Genomic DNA, 18,554 nt, shown 5'->3' on the forward strand with positions numbered 1-18,554 from the left:
TCCTGAAACCTCTTTTTCCAGTAAGTAAAGCCACCCACTAGAAAACAAGACGTGCCAAACACAGAGGCTTCTCACCTTTTCTCCGGGTTCCTGAGGAAGCTCGCCACTTAGCTCAGAACACTTCTCATATCGGACTTCGTTGCTTGAAGCTGGGCTTGAAAACCTGGCACCAGAAGATCCAAGTTATTTGCACGGGGCCAGGAGCTGGGACTCCCTCCAGCCCACGCCCCGTAACTAGCTCAGGAACCCAGGGGTGAAATCGGCACGGAGATCAACAAGGCAACACGACCTGGTTTGCTTTGAGAAAAGATGTGTCTGTGGCCGCTCTAGCCGCCAAACCGAGTAGGGCCCGGTGGGGAGAGTTTACCTTAAACACAGCATCACTGGGGTAGCAGGAGCCCCAGGCTTGGAAGAAGAGACCTAGGTGCTGTCCCAGCTCTACTGCCTCCGCACTGCAGGAGCTTGGGTTGTGCTTGTGGCCTCACCTGAGCCTCTGTCTCTTCATCTATGAAACGGGGATAATTAACACCTCCCCATCGTCTTTTGTAGGGCAGATAAGAGGCTACCCAAGGCCCTAATAGCTATGTGAGGGCGTTTAAGGAAGAGTAAAGATGCCCCAGGAGGGATAATTAATGGTTGTTGTTAGCAACCCCAGGCACAACAGCAGCCCCACCACAGACCTGCCACGGGACCTGGGGGTGGGGGGGCCGCGTGGAATGTGTGGGGGCATGGGCAGGTCTCTGCCTCTCTGGGTAACCTTGGCCAAGTCATTGTCCCTCTCTGGGCCTCAGTTTCTCCATTTGCCAAGGGGAAGAGAACGAAAGGGTGTCCTGGTGTTAGCGTTTTCCCGTCTCTGAAGAGCTCCCTGGGGTGGATGCCTAAAGATGAATTCAGGGCTGAGGGCTACAGAGACCAGGGAGGGGAGAGAAACAAGCCACTTAAACTCGCCCCACTCTGCAATCCAGGGTCTGCCACCCAGGAGGCATGAGGCCACGGGTGAGTCGTTTCCAAACTCAGAGCCTCAGTTTCCCCATCTGTCAGATGAGAATAATCCAAGGCACCGGGAGGACGCAGGAAAAGGTGTGTGAGGTCCCTTGCATGGGTGCCTCTTGCTCTGGTATCTCAGCTCGGGCCTGGCTGCACGTGAGAATCACTTGGGAAGCTTTGAAAAACGACCAGGCTATGAGCCCCTCCCCAGATCAACCGAATCAGAATCTCTGGATGGGGGCAGGGGAGTGCCAGGCACCGGTATTTTTTTTTTTTTTTTCCAGATGATTTTAAATGCTGAGAGCCACTGATCGAACCCAAGCCCAGCCGGCTGTCCTGGTTCCCAGGGCTGGGAGGGCAGTCTGCCCAGAGGTGGCCCTTGGAAGTTCCTTCCCCACAAAAGTATGCCAGTGGCATGCATGTCTTTAACGCGCCTGTTGTAGCCGGGGAGCCACTTGTGGGAAAACAAAAGAGCAAGAGATATCAGAGGCCTGGCTGAGCTTAGAAAATCATCGTTAACTAACAGGATTAATAATATCATTTGCAGCTACAATGTAGTGATGGCCTCCCATGGGCAGAGCGATTCACAGCATTATCTATTAGTCTTTGCCTTAATCCTTCAAGGAAGGTTTCGGTTTTAGAGACAAACCGAGGCTCAAGAGGGAAGGGGACTTGCTCAAGCTATCTTGACCCATCTGATTTTATTCGGGGGCCACTCATGGAGGCTTAGGCTATACAGTAAACATCCTCAGGCTTCTGGAAAGGCAAGCTTAGCGACGGACCCAGGCTGCACTGGAATTACACAGGGCTCCAGACTTCCTCGAGGCACTTCCCCTCTCCTATCCGCATCTGTGAAATGGGCACGGTATCTCCCCACTGCGAAGTGTAAAGCGGGGAAAGGACAAAGAAATGGAGCTGCTGGCACACAGTGAACCCGGAGGGGAGCCGTGTTACCTCTCTGCCCCTCAGCTCCTTATCTGAGAAACGGAACCCAACGCCACCTCCTCTGGGGGGCTGTGGGTAAACCGAGAAAGAAGGGCGGGGGAGCTGCAAGGTGCCTAGCACGGAGCCTGGTGCCTGGTTCTCTTTCCTGAGGGGCCTCTCTGGTAGGCTGTCGGAGGCAGCTGGGGGCTGAGCGAAGCCCGTGGAACATTCCCACTTACGGTTTGGTCAGATCCGCCGACAATGGCCGTGCCTGGAAGGGCTTTCTCCTGATCTCTGGCTTTGCCTCTGAGCTCTCAGCGGCCCAGCCTTTGATCCGTTCCTGGACGCTCACAACCGCTTTCCCACGCTCTGGGGCAGCCAACGGGGGCTCAGGGGTGGCCGGTGGGTGTTCCGATTCTGCGGCCAAAGCCAAAGTGCTCTCCTCCCCAAACAGGCTGATGCCCTTCTTGATGCTGCCCCTGAGGGTCCATCCACCCTCCAGCCGGCTTTCCCCGTCGGCGGCTCTGCTCTTGACCTCAGCAAATTCTTGGTCTTTTCCTGGCCTGGGCGAGAGGGGCGGAGGCACCTTCTCCGGCTCCCTGAGCAGCTTCACTTTCTCCTCCCCGGGGTGCTGGTCAACCGTGGGGGTGCCCCTGGCTGAGCCCCCAGCACTTCTGAGGCTGCCCGTCTCCGCCTGCTTAAAAAGCACCCTCTCCTTCTGTTCTCGGGGCTTCTTGGCTACCTCTGGGAAGTCTGAGTCTGGGTCACAAAGGCGAAGGTTTGCTTTGACCAAACACTCCCCATCCACTTTGGGCTCCGGGTCGGACCTCTCGGGCCCCCGACACTGGGCAGTGGAACCCGCAGTGGCCTCATCGGCCGCCTTCTTCAGCAAGGCCTCTCTGCTCTCAAACCGGGCCGTGAGGTCCACGGACAGGGGCCTGGGCCTCCTCACCCACGTCTTCTCAGGCGGGGTGGGGGGTGCTTTCCCCACCGCGGCCGCCCCGCCTGGGCCTGGCTTCTGAGGCTGAATGCATTCGATGAAAATGGCCGACACAGGCCTTCTCCTCTGGAGAGGCCTGGGCTCCAGAGCGAGGTCACCCGTGTCCTCCACACCGCTGGCCTTTGAGACAGGCTCGTTTGGGCCTTTCTCTTCTTGGGGGGCAGCTGGCCTGGTGTCCTGTGACAAGGAGGCCGGTCGGGGAAGGGTCGCAGGCTTTCGGGCGGGCAGGGCGGGCTTGGTGGCCACCTCGGGCCGGGAGCCCCACACGGGCTCCTGAGACACACCCGTGGTGGCCTCCCGAGCCCCCTCATTGGCCCCCTTCCCCAGAATGGGGCCGGCTTTGGTGGTTTCAAAGAGAATCATGGTGCTGGGTCGGGGCCGCGGGAAGGCAGCCTTGCTGAACGAAGACGAGCTTCTCCTCAGGCCTTCCCCGTTCCCCGCCTCCTGCCCCACCAAGCCAGGCATCCTCTCGCCCAGGTCTTTTGCCACCACGTCCTGGGCGCGCCCACAGGGAGACGGGCTGGTTGGGCCGGGCCCCAAGGATGGGACGGGGGGGTTCACGTCCAGGACCTTCTCCCTGCAGAAGGGTTTGGGGGCAAGTCTGGGCAGCGGGAGTAAGCGGGCCGGGCTCCTGAGGGGGCTTTTTCCTTCCAAGAGCAGCGGGGAGGGTGGCCCGGGGGTGTCACCGGCCTGGCGGAAGTAGGTCCGCTTCAGGGTCTCCTCCTGGGCGATCTCCCCGAGGCCTGGCACTCCTGTCAGGGAAGCTATGGAGCCGACCTCAACCCGCGTCGCCATGGCTACGGTTGTGGGCCCATGGGGATTAAGAACATCCGAACCAGAGAAGCAAGCACTGAAAGTAAAAAAGAAAAGGAGGGGGGGAAAAAAGTAAATTTAAATCTCGGTCCGAGTCGGGGCGCCTGGGTGGCTCAAGGTGGTTGGGCGTCCAACTTCGGCTCGGAACATGAGCTCACTATTCGTGGGTTTGAGCCCCGGGTCGGGCTCTGTGCTGACAGCTCGGAGCCTGGAGCCTGCTTCGGATTATAAGTAAACATTAAACAAATAAAATAAAATAAATCTCAGGCGGTGTCTGTGTCGAAGCAGAGGGGGCCGGGGGAACGGGCCCAGGAACCCAGCGCCCCGGGTACTGGACAACCACTCTCCACTGACCTCACCGGGCAAGTCCAGGCCAGCCTTTCCACCTCTCTGAACTCTTGGCAAGGTCAGTGGACTAAAGGGCCATTTCTAAAGTTTGTTCCAGGCCCAAGAAGGGTGGGGAAAGGGTGGCAACATTCCCTAGGAGGTTCCCCCCCTCGGTTAATCTCAAGGTCGGCTCTTATGTAAAAAGTCATTATCTCTGCTACACAGATAAGGAAACCAGCTCAGAGATCACTGGGAGAGTAAGGGGCGAAGTCAGGATTCGAACTCGGGTCAGACCCCAAACGCACACCGCACACTCCCAGCCAGAGCCCCACTGAGAGCATCCTCACATCCCCTCACTCCTGTTACCCCCAAGCCCTTCTCCCACCTCCCAGATGACCCTCCTCACAACTCTGTGCTGAGCACCAAGCTCAGAGAGGGTAGGTGACCAGCCCCAGCTCACACAGCTACCAAAAGCTGGAGTCCCTGAGGTCACATAAGTTCGTTCGTGGCCCCTGAGGTCCCAGGCTCAGCCCCCCAACCCCTCTAGACTGTCCCTTACCTCCACCTCCCTCCCCCCCCCACAGCCTTCCAGATGCCTTAAAACAAAAAGTCGCTTCATTCTTCACGCAACCTGCTGTCGTTCCTGGTTTGCCTTTGCAGTTCTCTCAAGGCAGGAGCCCTCCTCTCTCACTAATCCTGGCACAACCCTGAGAAGCAGGGATTATAACCATCTCCATTATGGGGATGAAAAGTAAGGCACCAGAGAGGTCTCCTGACTTGCTTACATCACACAGCTGAAACCTGACCTCAAGTCCTCACCCCATTCACCTCGGCCTCCTTGAACATTATATCTCACTCCTTTCTGGTTTCTGAAGTGACTGTTCTTCATCCCCGCCCCCTGCCCTCCCCCACCACTTTCATGTCCGAGTTCTGTCTCCCTGCAAAACTGCCCCCAGCTTGCCCCCATCTAGATGGAATAAAAGCAGAAGGTATTTCAGTTCAACGCAAGCCTCCTGCTTCCCTTCCTGGGGCCCCACTCTGCTGCCCCCGGCTCTGACTCACTCAGCAGCCTGCAGGAAAGAAAGGCAGACAGATTTTGATATTTTCTCTTCCTTACACGCTCGATGGTGCTAACAGATTTCTTCTCCCCAAACCGGAGAACGCTGTCTAGACAGGGTTAGAGGCAGCAGAAGAGGGACAGATAGGGAGAACCAGAGAATCAGAGAATGGCAGAGTCTGCCAAGGCCCCGGGGCAGAGTTCTAAGGCATGTCGGGTCCTGACCAAAATCAGGACTGGTCTCCCTTAGGGCCAGTCCACGTGACCTCTTGGAAACCCTGCCCTGGGACACACACGTGAGCCGGACATGAGACAAGGGGCAGTAACAGAACACAAAGGACGGAGAGAAAATTCCCCGGCAGAACCCACAGGCGCCCTCCACCTCCCGGACACCCCGGCCCCACTTACCCGAGCTGGCAGGCGCCGGCTGGGGATGTGTGACTGCCTGAGAAAGTCAACGGCGTCACGTCTCATCGCGAACGGGGCTGGCCGCACACTCCCATGGCAGAGGCGGACGGGGGCAGGGAGGCTCTTTCCCGCAGGGCTGGGTTTCAGCAGGTCTGGGGAGACACAGGACCACAGCCTCGGTTCCGGAGTTCCGGCAATATGTGCACAGACGGCACAGAGCTCCAGAGCCCCAACTGGATCTTCTGGCATCTCCAGCTTGTCAAACACACGCTCCTTTCGGCTTCCCGATACTGTAGCATAAAGAGGGCTGAGTCCACAGCGGGAGCTCAATAAAAATCTGCTCCCCTGCCCTGTTCCTCTGCTAACGTGTTTACTGACCACCTACCATGTGCACAAGGAGCAACAAGAAAAATCCCCTGCATTCAGGGAACTCACAGTCTTGTGTAAAACACACACACACACACACACACACACACACGCACACGCACACACACACGCACACACACACACAGAAGCACTTACAACTCTGAGTAATAAACACCATGGTGTATACAGGGGGATGTGGGAGCACAGGAAGAGTACTAACTGCTTGGAAATGGGAATGGTGATCCCGGAAGAGTCCCCAGGCTGGGAGATGACTCCGAGAACCCAAGGTGCTGGCTAATTTGGGAGCTGTTTCTCCTGCCTCAGAAGTACTTGAACACTGCATCTGTTGGAGGTCCTGAAATGCACCTCGGGACGTTTGCACCTGCCGTACCTGCTTCCTGGGATACCCTTCTCACTCACATACAGACACAGGACCACCCCTCAGAACATAGCTCAGACCTCTCTGCCCCACCTCCCCAGCCTGGCACAGTCCTCTTACACGTCCATGGAGTGCCAGAGGTGCTCGGCAGGACTCGTCAGAGTAACACGGGCATGTTGAATACTGCATGAGCCTTCATGTCCTATCAGTCTTTCCCGTTCAATGGCAAGCCCCCAGAGAGCACCCTGAATCCCCAGTAGCTAGCACAGCAGCTTGGCATATAGTAGCACTGAATACATAACTGCTGAGTACGTACAAAAATAATGGCTGAATGAATAAGTCGATGAATGAGGAATATTCTTCTGCTTCCCACTCCTCTAAAATTCTGAATAAGTACAGGTACCATGAGCTTCATGGCACTAAGCAATCTAGGACATAGGAGGAGTTACTCCGGCTCTGGCAAGCGCTGGCAAGACCTACCATAGGTCTGACCCTACCACACGTCAGTTGCTGCCGGGTGACGGAACCGAAGAGCCGTGAAGAGCCCAGCTGGAAGCTCAGGCTGCCTGCCTCCCCAAGAGCCCCGCGAGTGTCACCGGACCACAGGGAGGAGCTCGACTGCCTAGGACAGGCGCCTGTCAGACACCTGCTGTGACCACATCCACCCCACGCGGTCACGGGTCGTGTCACCGGCTCATCTGCCCAAGCGTGGGATGAACGCTTCTCTGCACAGCTTTTCCTGGGAAGGAAGTCACCAACAGCCACCGCTGCTAAATTAGGATCAACGGCGACGCACGCGTGTGGCCCTACTCTGGGATCCTGGAACCTAACTCGCGGGCCACACAGCAGGGAAGACAAGGGAAGAAAGACTCTTGGTCCGTAACCCTCTTAACCGGAACAGTGTCTCTGTTATCTGCAATCTCCCCATCTTGGGCTTCCTCTCGAGTTTCCATTTAAAATGCCTGGCAAATACCTGGTATGTAAATATGGCTGCACCACCGATTCGACGAATTAATTACTACCTCAGTGAGCAAAGGCGGGGTGGGGGGGAGACGTCTTTTAAGCACCGCCAAGGACAGCTTAATAACTAACATTTTGAAGTCTCTCCCAAACCTAGAAACACGTGACTCTCAGGGTTTCACTTAACCTGTTGTACAAAATGCCAGGAAACCGATTGAAACGTACGCTTTGAAACCTCGCTTTAAATGCATCACATATGTCATGCTTAATTTAAGACACTGTGGTCTCTTCCAACATACTTCAGAAGCTCTCTCACATAGAGGCCAGCTGCTGTGTGTTGTGTGGCCCCGCTCGTTCTTTTGAAACTTATTAGCATCATGGCCAAAGCCAAGTGAACAAGGGCTCCCTGAAACCAGAAGGGGCACAGAGTGCGAGCCACCTCTGGGGGCATCTCTGTGAATCCAGGCTGATCTGGGAGGTCAGGAGGCCACCGCGGATCAGGGGCCAGAGCATGTCCGTCTGACCTCAAGCATTGGTGGGGGGCGGGGGGGCGGGTAGCAACGGGTAAGTCCGTGCCGTTGAACCTGCCCAGTGTACGGGCTTGATCTCCCTGAATGGATCTGCAAAGGTTGAAATGCCCACTTCCTGCAAATTTACGCAAAGGAGCCCATTCTCCTGGGAACTGAGTCACCAGGACCATTAGTTGCTGAAATGAGGCGGGAGTCACTCAGAGCATCTGTGCACCCATCCTTCTGACCTTCCTTCTGCAGACCAGGCACTGGGCTCGGTGCCGGGGGCACAGCCACGGCGCTCACAGCCCCCTCCCGAGAGAACCACACAGGGAGAAGGCAAGAGAAACACCTCCATTCAAAACCAAAGAGTTTGGCAGCTTTTCTCTCAGCTTCAGAGGCGTGGATTCATTCTAACAGCTGCTGCAGAGCTTTCGTAATTGCACCCTTGAATCCGATCTGGGAGCTCACCCGTCATTCACTCAGCCGTCTCTGGGTGCCGTTTCCCGGGAATGCCACCGTCTGGTGAGGGGTGTGAGCCAGTCCACACACCTTCCAGTGGCTTCCGGGATGTGACCTGGCCTCCCAAATCTGCAAACCTGCCCTGCGTGGTGCCCTGCACCAGGCACCAAGGGCATGCCCGCATCCGCCCAGAACTTCCAATGTCACCAGAGTGTATGTATCTTCCCTTCTCCGTCCCCATGGCAACGGCCCCAGCTCATCCGTTCATTCATTCATCCATTCCTTTCGTCCAATACACCACTACTGAGCACCTACCAGGTACCGAGCTCTGGGCCAGGTGCAAGGGACACAGCGGTGAATAAGACGTGGAGAAAGCCCTGTCCCCACAGCCCTGGCAATCAGGAAGATGGGAAATAAGCAAGGTGCATAGAAAGTTAGACAAGTGACAATAAAGAGGTTAATGGCCAGGGAAAATTCAAAAAGAAGGGACATTTGAAATCCGCCTCCTGGCCGACACGCCCGTGGCTGCTGGAGCCTCCTCCCATCTAGTCCAGCAGCCGTGGCACGAGGCTATGACAGGCGAGTGCCATCACGCCACCCCGCCTTGCTCAGAGCACACGCGTGTCAAACTCCCTCCCCGCGACCCAGCAGGAGCCGGATCCCCTTCACCTCCTCCCCGTCCATCCGTCTGTCTCTCACACGCACTCACATCCTTACTTCAGCATGATGAGCCCTCGGACAGGTCACAAGACACGCTATGCTTTTCCTCGCCTCCACATCTCTACACTGCCATTTCCTACTGCCTGGCCATTCCCTGTTCATCCCTCAGTCCTGAGCTCCAAAATGCCACCTCTTCCAGGAAGCCTTCCCTGATGCCCTAGGGCGGTTCAGGGGCTCAAAGTCTATCAAAGTCTCGGTGTTTCCACCTTGCCTGGCACTTGATCACACATGTGGTGACTGCCTCTGTTTCTTCCCCTCAACTGCTGGACCTGAGTCCTGGGTCCGGTTCACAGCTATATCCCTGGGCCTGATGCCAGAGGGGATATCAAGCCAGTGGGCAGAAAAAGCATTTGAAGGGAGACCATCCCTGAGAGAAGAAAGTAACAGCATCCAGTGTAGGCATGGCTGTGGGAAAACTGATATGCTTATCTGCTCCCAGGACCAAGGAAACGGATAGAAGCAATTTGGCAATATTCACTCTCAACTAATATTTTTTGAGACTCCATCAAGAGTCAGGCACCACGCTACGTGACTCTGTGCACCTTCTGCCTTCTCCCATTTAATACTCTCAGTAACCCTCTGTTTCTCGAATTATTACCGCCATTCTAGAGATGAGGAAAACACAGTCCTGACAACGAGGCAGATCATATGCTAGGGAAGGGCAGAGCTAGGGTTGAAATCTTCTGAATACAAATCAAGTGCTTTTCCCCAATATAATCACCCCCCCCCAAAGCATGCATTTATTTTTTTAACGTTTATTTATTTTTGAGAGAGACGGAGAGTATGTGCACGCATGTGCACGAGCAAGTAGGGGAGGGGCAGAGAGAGAGGGAGACACAGAATCTGAAGCAGGCTCCAGGCTCTGAGCCGTCAGCACAGAGCCCCACGCAGGGCTCGAACCCACAAACCGTAAGATCATGACCTGAGCTGAAGTTGGCCACCCAGCTGCCCTGCACTTAATCTTTGATTCTGTAACCTTGCTTCTAAAAACGTATCCTATGGAAGGAACCTAAGGGAAGAGAAAGCCATCCCTGCAAAGGTATCCACTGTAGTGTTATCTATGCAAAAGCACAGCAACAACCACTCTTGATTCAGGGTCATAACCCTTGTTTGAAAAAAACCCTGGGACTCCTAGGCCATTTGAAAGATCAAAAAAGTTGCAACGTCAGCAGGCAAACCAGACCTCCAGGGTCCAGCCGGCCCAGGTCATCATGAGCAAGCAGCACAAGAATCCTGTCTCACCACAGAAGCGGATCCTGCTAAGACCCCCACCTTACAGATGAGGAAGATAAAGCCGGAGCAGAAAGCATCCTGCCTGGCGGGGGGAGGGGGGGCGGGGCAGCTGGAGTCTCGCTGACCCCACCCACCTCATTGTCAGATTTCTTCCAGAGTCCACATGGGCTTTAGAATAACTGCTTTGATGATGTTCAGAAGTAAAGGACGGTTCACAACCATTTGGATGGCTATGATAAAAAAAAAATGCAAAAAACAGAACACAAGCAGTATTGGCGAAGATGTGGTAAAATTGGAACCCTTGTGCACCACTGTGGGAATATAAAATGGCGCAGAGGCTGTGGAAAACAGCAGGGCAGATCCTCAAAAACTGAACACAGAACCTAGCAATCCCACCCCTGAAAGACACTATATTGCTATATGACCTAGCAATCCCACCCCTGAAAGCACGCCAATGTTCAGAGGAACATTATTCACAATAGCCAAAAGGTAGAAAAAACCCAAATGTCTAGAAATAAACAAAATATGGTGTCTCTACACAATGGAGTATCATTCGGCCTTAAAAAGGAAGGAAATTCTGGGGCACCTGGGTGGCCCAGTCGGTTGGGCGTCTGACCTCAGTTCAGGTCACGATCTCACGGTTTGTGGGTTTGGGCCCCGCATTGCGCTCTGTGCTGACTGCACGGAGCCTGGAGCCTGTTTCAGATTCTGTGTCTCCCTCTCTGTCTCTCTGCCCCTCCCCTCCTCATACTCTGTCTCTCTCTCTCCCTCTCTCTCAAAAATAAATCAATGTTTAAAAATTTTTTTTTTAGTAAAAAAAAAAATTCTTTTAAAAAGGAAGGAAATTCTGATAATGCGTGACAACACGGATGCGCCTTGAGGACATTATAAAAAGTGCAATAAGCCAGTCACAAAAACACAAATACCGTATGATCTCCCATCTAGGAGGCACCTACAATAGTCAAATTCGTTGAGACAGAAGGTAGAATTGTGAGTGCCTGGGGTTGGGGGGACGGGGAGGAATGGAGAGCTAGTATCTAATGGGGACAGAGTTTCAGTTGGGGAGACCTTGATTTGGGCTCAGGTCATGATCTCATGGGTCGGGAGTTCGAGCCCTGTGTCAGGCTCCTCGTTGACAATGCACCGCCTGCTTGGGATTCTCTCTCTCTCTCTCTCTCTCTCTCTCTCTCTCTCTTCCCCTCCCCCGCTCACGCACACTCTCTCTCTTAAAGTAAAGATCTTTAGAAACAAAAACAAGAAGCTAAAAACAAATGTAAAGTAAAACCTAATGCTTCAGCTCTAATTACCATAGGACTCAGCTCATGGGGACCTGTGTCCTTCAGGCAAATCTCCATTAAAGGCCCTCCTGGCCCACACTGGGCCATGCCCCCTCACACTGGCAATGTAGCAGGAAGCAAAGGAGACCCCGCTCCTGATCACAATGGGTGATGCAGTCTAGTGGAGGAGGGAGGAATGATACACCATAAAATTTGCAGGGTGCCCTGATGGGGGCAGAAAGTGAGGATATAGAAGCCCAAAGGAGGAGTAAGTCAGGGATGCCATCCTGGAAGAGGTGACATCTCAACTGGGCCTGGTAGGAGTCCGCCGAGCAGAGGAAGAAGTCAGGGCCAGCCGAGGAAACGGCATGTGCGCAGATCCAAAGGTACAGGAGAAATGGTCACAGCATGAGCCTATTTTATGGTCCTCCTTGGGACAATGTGGGGCTATCTTGCTGGAAAGTCTGGGAGGCACAGCTTCCTAAAACTCCTGCATCTTCTTGAGTCAGAATCCCACTGGAGAGTCCACTGGTCTGGGAGTCAGAACTGGGGGGTTTTCATCAAGGTAACCACACATTCTGGAACAGATCCCTTAAAAGTGCCTGGGTTTGGGGGCGCCTGGGTGGCCCAGTGGGTTGAGCATCTGACTCTTGATTTCAGCTCAGATCATGATCCCAGGGTCTCAGGATCAAACCCCGCGTTGGCCTCCATGCTGAGTGTGGAGCTGGCTTAAGATTCTCTCTCTCCCCTCTCTGCCCCTCTCCTCCACTTGCGAGGGTTCTCTCTCTCTCTCTCTCTCTCTCTCTCTCTCTCAAACAAAAAAGCGCCCAGGTTTGGAGGATAAATTATTCCATCATCCTACTTTTTTGTTGTTAATTGTGGTAGAAATCACATAATCTAAAATTCATCATCTTGCCCATTTCAAAGCATACAGTGCAGAGGCATCTGGTAAACTCACCACATTGGGCAGCCATCACCTCTGTCTAGTTGCAGAACATTTTCATCACCCCTAAAGGAGTCCCCGAACCCCTTAAGCAGTCATTCCCCACTCCCCCTCCCCCCCAGCCTCTGGCAACCACGGTTTTTGCTTTCCGCCTCCATGGATTTGCCCTTTACGGGTATTTCATAAAAATGGAAATCACAAAAAAAGAAAAAAAAAAATGGAAATCACAACAGTATGCCCCTCGCCCTAAAGTTGATCTCAGTTCCTCTGCTAACTTGAAATGAGAGCTTGAGCAAGTCCCTGCCTCCCTCTGAGCCTCAGTTTCCCCACTGGTGAAACAAGAGGTTGAACGAGGGGTCACTAAATCCCCTGGGATTTTACAGGTTCTGCCATTCCGACTCTTCAGGGCTGCACTGTCCACTTCTCTCCGCGCTTGGTCCTGCATCCACCACGGAGCCCAGCTTTCTGGAACCTGAGATGCATATTCTAAACCTCCTGGGCCCCCATGGTTCCTTACTAACAGGTGGTGCTCAGTAAACGGCTGTGAAAGGGCTAAATAAAATTTTTACTCCCCTACTGACGAAAGTAGTGACAGTAAAGCTTCCTAGTGAGTGTGCACTATCTCTTTAAGAACTGCCTTAATTAGCACAGGCTCCACTTCTGTCAATTTCAAGTTCCAAGGGCTTCCAGGTCAGCACACCTGACATTCCAGACTCCAGGATCCCAGGAACATTTCGAGGAGGCTTTTCCCAAACTTGCCCTGCAGCACCAGATGTGGGCAGGACACATCCACCCCCGAAGCATAACCCAAACTTCTTCAGCCCAACAACACCCCTCGTCCAGGTGCAAATGCGGATCTGGAGAAAGAATAGTACAGCTTATCTTTACGCCTCTATTTAAACATCCGCCTTTTCAATCCTCATTAGCCTGTTCCTTCCTACTATTTGTGCTATTTCTGGACTGGCTGCAGCACTCACTGAAGCTATTAATCAAGCTGCTTCTTCTGTTTTTCTCTACATCAGGGATGGGCAAGCTACAGTCTGCAGGCCACATCCGGCCCACGATGTTTTTGTAAATAAAGTTTTATTGTAACACAGCCATGATCCTTTATTTCTGTGTTATGTACAGCTTCTCCCAAGGTAGGAAGACACAGCTGGGTGGTTGCCACAGAGGCCATCTGGCCCAGAAAGCCTAAAATATTTACTATGCAGCCCTTTACAGAGAGAGGTTATGGACCCCTGCCCTAGATTGTGGAGCACTCAGTCCCCTGAGACTGGACCTTCCCCAAGAATGTGACATTCCCTTCTTTGAAAAAGTCAAAACTCACACTATTCTGGCTGAGACCCGCCTTTCCATTACATCTCGTCAGGTGCTCCACATAATGACAGAAAACTTCACAAATACAGATGAGCAAAAATATTTTTAATAATCCTAAATCCTACCACCCACCAGCCCCTGTTAGCACTCTGATGTACATCAACCTGGGCGGCATTTCCACTGTAAATGGGAACTTTCTGTCAAAACTAAAATGGAATCAGACGTGCAATTTAGGAACTTGCCTCTTTTTTTTTTTTTTAATTTTGAAACATGTCATAAGCATCTTTCACATTGATAACTGTACAGCCTACACAGTTCTTGCCAGTGCTTCTGGAGCCTTCCATTATATGGGTATCTCATCATTAGATAATCCATCCCCCAGTAGAGGATCTTTAGGCTGTTGCCAAACGTTGACCATTAAAACCAACACTGCAATGAACACCCACATGCAACTATTTTCCCAAGATAAATTTTGCCTAGAAGTGGGCTGACAGGTTCAAAGATGTACACCTTTTTTAGAGCTTTTGATATATGCAGAATGGACTTTCACACCTAAGGGAAACACATCCCATGCTGACTTAATTCAAAGCTTAGGAGGTCAGGGTTCTCAACCTCTCCCCTGGGGCAAACCCAATAAAGACGTCTAATGAGCAATAAACCAGGGCCCCTGGCTGGCCATGCCCTCACTCGAAGCTTTACAGGCTCTCGTTTATGGCCAGATTATCACAGACTTGACTATAAGGTTTGCAAGGGCAATTAGAACAGCTCACATAGGGAGGGGAATCCGGGCCCAGCCCAGAGGCCGTGTCTAGCCTGGCAGTGGAAGAGGGAGCAGGAAGGAAGACCCAGCCCCGGAACGGATGTTCACAGCAGAGGAAACTCAACCCCAAAGCTCAATTCAACACAATACACAGCACAATGCCGGCTGGACTCACAAAGACGTGCACACAACACACTGTCTCTCTTTAGGGAGGCTGAGAAGTGCATATTGCATTTCAGAAAAAGAAAAAAAAAATTTTTTCCCTCCAAGTACAAATAGATTTCTGGAGGAATTAGCTTACTTTGGCCCAAGAGCTGCCTTATGTGCAAAGCTCAAACCCTGGGAAGGTGTGATCCTGTCTCTCTGCAGCTCTAAAATAAATGGCTCTCACCATCCATTGCCTTGGGCAAGGTATTCAAAAGCCTGCCAAAAATAACCCAGTTGGGGGTGGGAGGGCCTGGGTGACTCAGTCGGTTAAGCACTGGACTCTTGGTTTTGGCTCAGGTCATGATCTCACAGTTCGAGGGTTCGAGCCCCGCATCGGGCTCTATGCTGACAGTGCAGATGGAGCCTGCTTGGGATTCTCTCTCTCTCTCTCTCTCTCTCTCTCTCTCTCTCTGCCCCTCCCCTGCTCTCTATCTCTCCCTCTCAAAAGTAAGTAAACATTAAAAAAAAAAAAAAATAACTAAGTTGGGGGTGGGAGGGCCTGGGTGGCTCAGTCAGTTAAGCACCGACTCTTGGTTTTGGCACAGCTCATGATCTCACAGTTCGAGGGTTCGAGCCCCGCATCGGGCTCTGTGCTGACAGTGTGGAGCCTGCCTGGGATTCTGTCTCTCTCTCTCTCTGCCCCTCCCCTGCTCTCTCTCTCTCCCTCTCAAAAGTAAATAAATAAATAAACATTAAAAAAAAAAAAAAAAACTAAGTTGGGTCTATACCACAGGCCCTGCTGATGCTCCCAGATTCCCAAATGGGTCCCATGACTTGAGTGTCTTTTTCCCTTATTCCTTCTCCATAGACAGCTTTTTACAAAGAGCACAACTGCCATTTGCCCAAATCCCAGCCATCTTTTTAGAGCAGTTTAAGGGACACCTCTTCCATGAAGCCCAGGCTGCCTTCCCAGGCCAAAGTGATTTCCACCCACCTTTGGCAATTTACCTAATCCTAATGCTTTGTATCAGAGATAAGGCTGAGGTTCTTCCTCCTTCAAGATTTAGAACCCCCACCCTACCCCACCCAGGGCATAGACTCTTCCACTCTGAGTTCTCCTTCCCCAAACCTAGCTGATACCTGGCGTAGAGAAAGGACAATGAGAGTTCTGGGTTCCCCAGAGGTGGGAGAGAGCCCATGTAGGACCCAAGATGGTCTTAGGTAACACTTAGGATGCTTTGATGTCCAGGCACAGCATTAAGCCGCTGTGAACGACAATGTGTGAAAGCTGTTCCCATCTGATTCTCACGGGAGTCTTCTCACAAAGTCCCTGAGATGGTCTCTGCCTGGTGTCACCATGACTTGAAGGCTTACATTTCCATGATCTGGTAATATCCCAGTTTAATAAAACAAAACCAAACAAAACAAAAACTCAGACCATCAGCTGCAGCAGTAGATTTTTAAACATTATTTTATTTTGATAGTATTTAATTTTGCTGTTATTTTCTATTTGAGACAAGGGACACTTGTTTACTATTTATAAGAAAGACTTCCAAAAAGGTTCAAATTTCCTTTTTCAGAAAAGAAAGAAAGATTTCCATAAAGGTTCAAATTTCAGGTTTCCATAAATTTACCAATTTATTTAGTTTTAGGAAAAGCAAAATGTTTACAAATAAAATAATAGTAACAGGGGTTATGTAGATATGGCAAAAGCCCATGAGGCTGGAAATCACTAGTAAAAAGGAAAGAATATAGAATCAAAGTCAAAGCATGAAGATACAAGCTCTCAGGTAGCTTTCCTTGTTTTTAGTTTTTTTTATGTTTATTTTTGAGAGCGAGAGAGACAGAGTGTGAGCAGGGGAGGGGCAGAAAGAGAGGGAGACAGAGAATCCGAAGCAGGCTCCAGGCTCGGAGCTGTCGGCACAGAGCTCGATGCGGGGCTTGAACCCACGAACCGAGAGATCATGACCTGAGCCAAAGTCAGAGGCTTAACCGAATGAGCCCCCAGGCGCCCCAAGCCACTTCACCTCTTAAAGCTCAGTTCCTTCACGGGTTAAGTAAAGTTCAGTGATACCCCCTTCGAAGGATTCTGATGATCAAAGGAATAGCACACCTATCAGGAGACTCGGCACATAGTAGGTTTCTGTTAACGCATGATCAATGAAGGAGCAAACAGGCAAACAGAACTTGAAGCCCTAACGGAGGTATTTGTGGGTTGGTGGGTTGGGGTTTTTTGGTGTTTTGTTGTTGTTGTTGTTGTTGTTGTTGTTGTTGTTGTTTTGTGAGCGAAGAAATCTAAAGTCTTTAAGACCTAAAGGAATAGCTCTCTACTGAAGGAATTTGAGACAGACAGTGATTCGGGGCAGTCTACCCTTACCCACTGTCACGCCTGGGGCGAGAGGAAGGATGGGCAACCGTTCGCAAAGCCGGCCTAACATCCGACAGGGGACTGTCGTCTACACAAGCCTTATTAACAACAGAGGAGCGGGTGCGCCTGGCTGGCTCAGTCAGTGGAGCCTGCGACTCTTGATCTCAGGGTTGTGAGTTCGAGCCCCACGTTGGGTGTGGGGAGATCACTGAAATAAATAAAACCTTTAAAAAACCCCACACAATCCATATTTAACCACAGAGGAAGTGCCACAACAATGTAAATACCCAAGAGCATCATCCGAAACCAGGGTGCCAGAGAAAGGTCTGAGAGGATGGTCAAGACTAAACCCAGGTCCTGGGGATGTCAATGGTGTCCAGGCCCCACCGCACCCCACGCCCACCAGCCATTCCGCCCACGTCATAGGAGAGCCGTCCCCGTCCCCGGCAGTAAACCTGCAGGGACAGCTGACATGTCCCCTCCTGGTTTTCCCAGGAGGATAACTGTGCCTCCCATGCCCTTGAGGCAACCAGCTGACTCCTCTTCCTCCTGGACCAGCTTCCCAGCACCCCCGTAAACCTGTCAGGGCCTGGCGCTGACGGCCTCGGGGCACAACAGACAGGCCCCACTGCTGGCACAGAAGCTGGGCCTCCGCGTAGCCGCACGACGGTACCTGGCCCAACTACCAAGAAGACACCCCCAGTGAGCCGTTCCAAGTTCATTCAGTTGTGTGCCCCTCCAACCTCTTAAGAGCTGAGCCCTGGGAAAGCCTGGTATGAATAACGACCAACATCCGATCACTAACACTAACTGAGCTCTGATTCCGTGCCAGATGGCACAGGGAATGCATTTCCCCCCTTAAAATCCACCCTCTGAGGTGGGCTGCACGACGAGTCCCCACTTGATGGATGAAGACCAGGAGTCCTGGGGAGGCTTAACGGTTTGCCCAAGGAGTGGAGCCGGGATTTGAACTCAGGCGGCCTCACTCCCCACCCCACCCTGTTCATCTTTGCAATGTCCAGAGCTGCTGTGTTATGCGGTGCCATCCGTGTGCTGGGCACTCTCCCAGGGGCTCTCTGTGCATAATTTCTGTCAGTCCCTTCAATGACCTCCTGGAGCAGACACTGTTATTATCCCCATTCTCCAGGTAAGGAAACTGAGGTTGCAAAGGCAAGGTGATTTGCTGAGATCAACTGCTTTGCAAGTTACCAGACCTGGGACCGTACTCAGGCTGTCTGTCCCCGGGGTACAGGGGCTCTGCCATTTGGGCGTGCACTCCCACCGCCTGGCACTGGGTTGGCCCAGCTCAGAGCAGATGTCTGGCAAGTCTGGGGGGCACGGTGCACTGGTTCTTGAAGCACAGGCTAGCGGGGGAGGCAGATGTGGACACAGACGTTGAGGTGAGACTGAGGCCCACGGGAAAAAGAGCTTAGAGTAGACAAAACAGACAAAACAATGCCCCTCAAAGACATCAGGGCGCTAACCCCCCAAACCTTTGAATCTGTTACCTTTACCAGCAGAAGGGACTTTGCAGTCTGAATGAGGGCTCTTGAGATGGGGAGGATTACCCTGGATTATCTGGATGGGCCCCGGGTCG

The 18,554-nt window shown here is 52.5% G+C and overlaps 1 protein-coding gene across 2 annotated transcripts in view; it reads right to left on the minus strand.

The window, feature by feature from the left end:
- KIAA1671 (KIAA1671 ortholog) overlaps positions 1 to 18,554 on the minus strand; it is a 199,701-nt gene that overhangs the window by 139,452 nt on the left and 41,695 nt on the right. The window contains exons 2-4 of one of the 2 annotated variants that reach the window (XM_042909520.1): positions 5,517 to 5,668; positions 2,151 to 3,761; positions 76 to 163 (exon numbers count right to left, since the gene is read on the minus strand). In XM_042909520.1, coding sequence (XP_042765454.1) covers positions 76 to 163; positions 2,151 to 3,706 — 1,644 coding nt within the window. In that variant the 5' untranslated portion in view covers positions 3,707 to 3,761; positions 5,517 to 5,668. Of the gene's footprint in view, positions 1 to 75; positions 164 to 2,150; positions 3,762 to 5,516; positions 5,911 to 18,554 lie in introns of those variants that run through there. The other variant, XM_042909521.1, reaches the window with a different exon arrangement.

This window comes from Panthera leo, chromosome D3, assembly GCF_018350215.1.
Source record: "Panthera leo isolate Ple1 chromosome D3, P.leo_Ple1_pat1.1, whole genome shotgun sequence".
NCBI classification, from domain to species: Eukaryota; Metazoa; Chordata; class Mammalia; order Carnivora; family Felidae; genus Panthera; species Panthera leo.